The 6,471-nt window shown below is 42.6% G+C and overlaps 1 protein-coding gene across 2 annotated transcripts; it reads right to left on the bottom strand.

Moving 5' to 3' along the window:
- Positions 1-1,071: 1,071 nt before the first annotated feature.
- Positions 1,072-5,654, bottom strand: plp1a (proteolipid protein 1a). 2 transcript variants are annotated; one of them, XM_028416574.1, is made up of 7 exons: positions 5,512-5,654; positions 3,620-3,806; positions 3,347-3,509; positions 2,812-2,980; positions 2,036-2,109; positions 1,874-1,939; positions 1,072-1,463 (listed from the first exon to the last, which is right to left on the bottom strand). In XM_028416574.1, the coding sequence occupies exons 1-7, from the start codon at positions 5,513-5,515 to the stop codon at positions 1,383-1,385; spliced, it is 744 nt and encodes a 247-aa protein (XP_028272375.1). In that variant the 5' UTR covers positions 5,516-5,654; the 3' UTR covers positions 1,072-1,382. The 2 variants fall into 2 exon arrangements, with proteins under 2 accessions (XP_028272375.1, XP_028272376.1); XM_028416575.1 differs by having other exon boundaries at positions 3,353-3,509.
- Between the last annotated feature and the right edge of the window lie 817 nt (positions 5,655-6,471).

The following is a 6,471-nucleotide window of genomic DNA, read 5'->3' as shown; positions in this document are numbered from 1 at the left end:
GAAGGAACAGTGCACCTGTGGACACAAGAGGAGAGAATACAAAACACCTTACAAAACACCTTGGCCCCTGCATGTGGCAGGAAGCCAAGGATGGAGCGGCAGGTAACCGCTGACACCACACACTGCTCCTTCACATACACAAATGCTGTTTTCCCACTGAGCGCAAATGTCCAGTCATTCCTTCCTTTATTATCAAATATTAACAACACAAAAAAATAATAATCAACCAGCCATGTGTCACTTAAAAAACCACCACTCACAGCTATGTAAAGCTTACACCAAATGAAATCATCTACTTCTTATGTTGCAAAAGGTTTAGATAGTACTACCCTAAGTCCGAAGTATTAGTAAATTCAGCTACATGTGTTATACGATAACTACAACAAAATTCCTATAGAAATAGAGACAAAACAAAGCTGGCCTTATCTCTTATAAAAAAATACCTCACACATGGAGGTGTCACACCTTAACAATGTGCATTTGCTCTCATGTTTATGAGGCTACTAAATAGGTAAGCACCTAGTGCTTTTGCCATCTCACACTTATGAGAAAAAAAAATTCAGACCTCACTAGATCTAAACAAGGATATTTCTGTCAGTAGTAAAACTGAAAATAATCTAAAATTCCTTCACTCTGAATTCATCATTTCCATTATTCAGCAGAGAGGTGGGGGTCATGCAGCAGAGCGCTATGTTTTTGTGTGTGTCCCAGAGGAGCTGCATTGAGGCTCTAGAGAGGTCTAACCTCTCTTTGTCCAGTGGGCCCTCTCTCTTGACATGCAATATAACCCTTGGCAAAGACTCATGGTGCAGGTGGCCCCCGGTCCTGGCTTCTTATTGGCTAGCTGTTAAAACAGGCATGACTCCCATTGTTGATGCTTTTCTCCAGCCCGTGAGAAAAGTCCTGAGGTCAGCGTGAGACTGCAAATGCATGTTCGTCTGCCACCATGGTAACCAGATGTTAGGGGTGGTCGCCATGGTAACCCATGGTAACTTAATCTATAGTCTCTGCGACAGCTGCATTCTACCTGTGCATATTGCAAATCATTTAATACACACACACGCACACACGTTAATTAATTAGGGTGTTATTTGTCTTATAAGTGCAGTAGGAGACATTAACTTCAACAAGAGCAATAATTTACAAATATTTTGGCAATTGACATTAAAAAATATGTTGACCAGGTCATTCTACAAGTTGCCCTGCTTCAAGCTCTTGAATGCCATTGAAAACAGTGAAGTAAAAATTGAGAGGAAAGGAAAAACAAATGTATAACATCCTTATGATAAAGTCCATGACCACAGAAGAAGAGAAGTGCCACCTTTCCTTCAGTTCCCCTTCTTGGTGGTAAAGCAGTGAAAAAGAGTAGACAGGGTGGGTGCCTAACACCGTGCACCTATGCCCTTTCTCCCCAGATATCGTAGAACCGCAAAGTTATAGGTGGTTGACACAGTATAGGTCAGCTATGGAAACACAAACAGAAACACAAAGAATCAGAAAAGACACAAAGAGATAAAAAACTCAAACACATAAGAACAAAACGCGACGATACTAATGACTTTAATTCGATAGCAGAAACCATCCGTATAACAGCTGCTGTAATGGAGCATGAGAGCATAATAGGCGCACCATTTGCCTGCATGTCTGGAACACCACTAGACATTACAGCATTATTATGATGTTTGTGTCAGCTGAGGAAGAGGAACAGAGAGCAATAGTAAAGAGTCATCAGTCATGGAGGCCTGAGATGCCTCACCGCCTACACTCCCGAGTGTCACTAAGTCACATGAGCCATAACACCATTGTTGTACACTGCTGTGGAAGCGCAGGCAAAATGGGCCCAGCTGAGGGGAGGAAAAAAAATATAACTCACCAGAGCCAAGAGAGTGATGCCTGCGCCGGCGAAGGCGGCAATGTAGAGGTGATAGGTCATTTGGTACTGTTAGGAGGAGATTTGCATTAGTCATGTTACAGTGTGCTCGCATCAAGCAAATTATAGAAGATTAAGACAACAGAGCTACTTTATGATTCTTACCTCTCTGGTCTTGCAAATATTGGACAAGGTCATACCACAAGCTTTCCCTGGTACTGCATTCCACGGCAAGAGCCCTGTTAAAAAAAAAAACACACATTTTAATCATTATCATTATAAACAATGATAGTTCCCTATAAAGTTAAAATGCGTCTGAAAATGAAGCCAATGTGGACATCCACCAAAAGCGAATCATTTGCCTTTTTAATGTTAAATTTAAAGCAGAAGCCTGGTGCAAAAATAACAGTGTTTTACATAAGAAAATAAAGGGGAAGTGGCAAAAAGCTGTGAGTCCAGTTGCCTTAATTTAAACATTTGGACACGTCTGCCAAGATATCACTTGTCCTCCTATGCTCCACTCACACCTCCAACTCTTTGCCAATGTTCTGCCTATAAACATTTTTAAAATATATATATATATATATATATTGTAGAGTTTTTGTAAAACGCAGCTTGGCAGACCGTAAATAGTGCATGTGTTGGGGACTATTTTCAGTTGCAGATTAATACACGTTTGATGTGCCAGGGAGTGTTTACATTCTCAACACAAATATATTCAGTGCCAATGTTCATGCTAATGAAGGAACAAGTCACCCACTGGAACAGTGTGGCCCATGGTGCAGTTAATGTGTTTTTAAGGCACAGACTGACACATCTCAATCCAGAAAGGCTATAAAAGTTTGACTTTCATAGTCCACAGAAAGTTACACAGATATTGTTATAAAACCTGGTACCAACATTTATGTCCCCCTTAAAATCATGACATGTTTGTTTGTTACCGTATTGCCTCGCATCAACGCAGAGCTGGTTGATACTGGCTGGGGTCTCAGTCAGAACATCAATGGTATGGCAGGTTGCATCCATGTTGTAGAAGAAATAGACGGGCAAGGCCGAGAAGGCAAACACCAGCAGCCACAGCACAGCCAGCACATATGTAATCACTATAAACTGTACAGACAAGAGAGTGCAATCAGAATCATTATGGTGCATCATCACAATAATCTCATGCACATAAGTAATCTAAAGAGTGTTTTTTTATGACTGGTGACTCACTCAGTGACCACATTTACTTTTTTTTGTGATTAGCTTAGCTTGTTATCTTACTCCCTTTTCTTCCGACCACTTATTCTCTTCCCAACACACATACACACACTCAAACACACTCACACAGACACTGCATGCTTATCTTCGCATGTCCCTAAAGGTTTTTTTTAGGAGCCTTAAGATTTTCTGCTCAGCGCCCACCAGGGAGTGATATGTGTATTAATCCCATCCAATCTCTCCAATCCCCTTTACTTGTCCCACTCTGGGCACTCTCACCGAGGAGCTGAGGCAGCGGCCGCACATGGTGCTCCTGAACTCTCCAAAGGTTTGCTTGGCAGCGCTTGTGGTGTAGAAGCCCTCCGCCAACAGCACAATGCAGTAGAGGAAGAAAAACGAGGCCAAGCCGTAGATGACATACTGGAAATATTGAATGCTGAGAGAGAGAGGAAAAAGAAAGCAGTACAAAAAATGATTATGCAGATTCTAAAGTAACCACTACACCATGTTATGGTCAAACAAGTGACACTCCGAACAACGACTTACATGTAGGCGAGGGTGATGTAGTCCTGAAGGTTACGAGCAAAGTAAGTCTCGATGAGTCTCTCGGTCTCCGTGAGCGCCTGGTGCCCACAGCCACAGAAGAGGGCGATGCCAGAGAAGCACAGCAGTGTGGCGACAAGGGAGCAGTATGGCACCCCACCCAAACAGCGCATGCAGCAGTCATAGCAACCTGTTAGTGAGGGTGCAGAACCGTGAAAGTCAGGGCAAGTTGTGAACAGCAGAAAGGAAATAAGACAAATGGTGTAGTCTGCTTTCTTGGCCAAAGATAGTTTAGGTTGCGTTTGCTGTGTTTGAGAGAGCACTCTGTCTCTCTGCGCCTTCACCCCAATACAGTCAAGGTGAGTGGAAATTTCGGTTATTTGGTGGCCAGTAAGAAGAAGACTTTTGGGTCAGCAAAATTAATTGAAAAAAATTATTTTTTTCTTTTCATTCTTCTGCATGTTTTTTATCGCAGCATAACTTCAGCATACATTAAGCCATTGAAATATGAAACTGTTCAGCTCATACAGGACATGATGGGGCATGTCCTCCCTTTTTTTAATCACAGAAGTCTTTCTGTGTCCCACAGAATCATAACTTTTCATTGGAACAGGAACTTCCTGATTGATAATCTACTAAAATATTTCTGGTGAAGCCAGAAATCTCCACAGATATCTCAAAGATTTGGGTGCATAAAACCAAAATCCATGTCTGGACACGTGTGAGTCATATTTAAAGACAATATAACCACTCTCTTGCTTGAAACTAGCTTGTAATGTTTTGCAAGCTGCAGCTGTAAACACATGAAGTTCACTTGCTAATAGTCATGTGCTGTCTGAATGCATGCCAAGGGCCAAAGGCGTGGGGATGTGTCTGCTCTGACCCCATCTCACACCCTGACTCCATTCACCACCCAGCATGGAGAGTGTGAGAAAAGAGGGAGGACGCAGAGGAGAGACAAAGTGAAGCAGAGAGAGAGGCTGCTTTTGTGACTGCACAGACAACAGTCTTTGTCCCACAGCTTCATGGGGGTACAAGGGCCACCAATGTCAAGCAAACAAAGGCCAGAGGCACCTCTATGCTGCCTCACACACATGCACACACTCACACTTCCTTCTGAGGAGACGCAGGGACAAGAAAGCAATAGTGAGGTTGCTGGAAGAGGATGGAGAAGCAGATCTATAAACAAACAATGCATCTGTGTGCATGTGTGCATGCATCCACACAGACATGCACAATGGAGGCAGACAGACTGTGGTTGGTACCATTACAGCAAACACAGATGGCAGGATGGGCAAATAGATAGCTCTTTAATTGAACACATCTACAAGGCTTTGTTGGCTGTCAGAGACGTGCAAACTGTGTCTGTGGGAGAGCGCAACCTTTCAATCGATTAAAAACTGTGTGCAACAACAAATACACATTACCCAGGTTAACCCTCTCCCAGCCAGCAGTGCACCTTCAAATGCACCTTTTCCCAATTATCTCATTAGGACCTCAGCAGCATGTGCACCATGTTTTCCCATAGTCTCGTGGTCGTGATCCAAATAAAAACACACGAGCCTGCTAGGAGTCATTTAATGCACAGCTGAGGCCAAATTTCCCCTCTCTAAAAATTGAGAAAGATTACGACCAAAAGCAAATGCGACAAGGCTTCTCTGAAAGTAGCCCTGCCATCTCAAGCATGAAATAAATCTCATAATATCAGTGGAGCATCAGCCGGTTAGTATAACCGACCTCTAAACTGAGGGAAAGAAAAAAAACTTATTACCTTCTGATGCCCTCTCACTGAAACACTTAGCTGTATCAGCGTGCGATCACATGCAATAAAACTGAGCTTTGATAATAAGAAGGTGCTAAAAGCTATCAGAGGTATGGCTGGAGTTCCTTCTTACCCATGTCTGGAAAGATGCGTTCAGGACTTGTTGACTGCGCTGCTGCCTGCACTGCAGCTGGTCCGCTGATGATATGCGTAACTTGCCTGCGGCCCCCGTATATCAATCTCAAGTCGCGTTCTGTTCCCCCAACAATGGACAGACCCGCTGATGACTGCAAGTGCAATCTTAAAGAAACAATGTCGCTTTTCAATGAACTTCGACGCGGAGAATAATGAGGAGATCAGGGGCCGTATTCACAAAGATTCCACTCTTATCTTAGCCTAAAAAAAATCTTAGTGAGGACTCCTAGCTTAAAAGTGATTTAAGAATTCTCTGAGTGACTCTGAGAAATGAGCGTGTGTCACCGTTGCTAAGGGTGACACATTGTTTTAGAAGATGTGATTGGTTACCAGAACAAAGTGAGAATACGTTCCTAATATAAGCAGCAATGATTGGACAGGGGCGTATGCACAAAGATGATTTCTTTGATTGCTGCTAGGCAATCAAACTCTTTGTTCTTCACCCTGTTTCTTCTTCTTCCTTACGTATTCTTCCTTACGTTTTTTGGCGCAGCATATTTTCAGCATACATTGACCTTGACATTCCGGGTCAACTTTAATTTTTTTTCAGAGTTTTTTTTAAGAAATTTTTCAAATATTAAGCAATTTCGGTGTCATTTTTTAACATGGGAGTCTATGAGAGAGCCTTTCAAGGTCATCTGCCAAATGTATCTCTTCCTACAAATTTCAAGCTACAGACTCCATTTTAGTCTTAAAGCACTCATTAGATGCTGCTCTATCAAACCTGTATTCAGAATTTTCTCATTCAGAATCGTTACCACATGCCAGGCTCTCAAAGTTGGAGTGATTTTTGAGGTGTCCTCTGCTGTTACCATGGTGATAGGCTGACACACAGAGGCATACACAGAGGCATACAAAGCTCTAAATTGCTCTGATTCTCCAGCAATTCAGAGCAATC

The sequence above is a fragment of the Parambassis ranga genome, chromosome 10 (genome assembly GCF_900634625.1).
Source record: "Parambassis ranga chromosome 10, fParRan2.1, whole genome shotgun sequence".
In the NCBI taxonomy this organism is placed as follows: Eukaryota; Metazoa; Chordata; class Actinopteri; family Ambassidae; genus Parambassis; species Parambassis ranga.
This window is presented reverse-complemented; position numbering and strand designations above follow the sequence as displayed.

Excerpts from the sequence above, each read along its gene's own strand:
- plp1a (XM_028416574.1), bottom strand. Across the intron at positions 2,981-3,346 it reads GCCTCAGCTCCTCGGTGAGA|TTTATAGTGATTACATATGT; the intron begins GTGCCCAGAGTG and ends TTGTCTGTACAG. Across the intron at positions 1,940-2,035 it reads ATATTTGCAAGACCAGAGAG|TACCAAATGACCTATCACCT; the intron begins GTAAGAATCATA and ends TCCTCCTAACAG.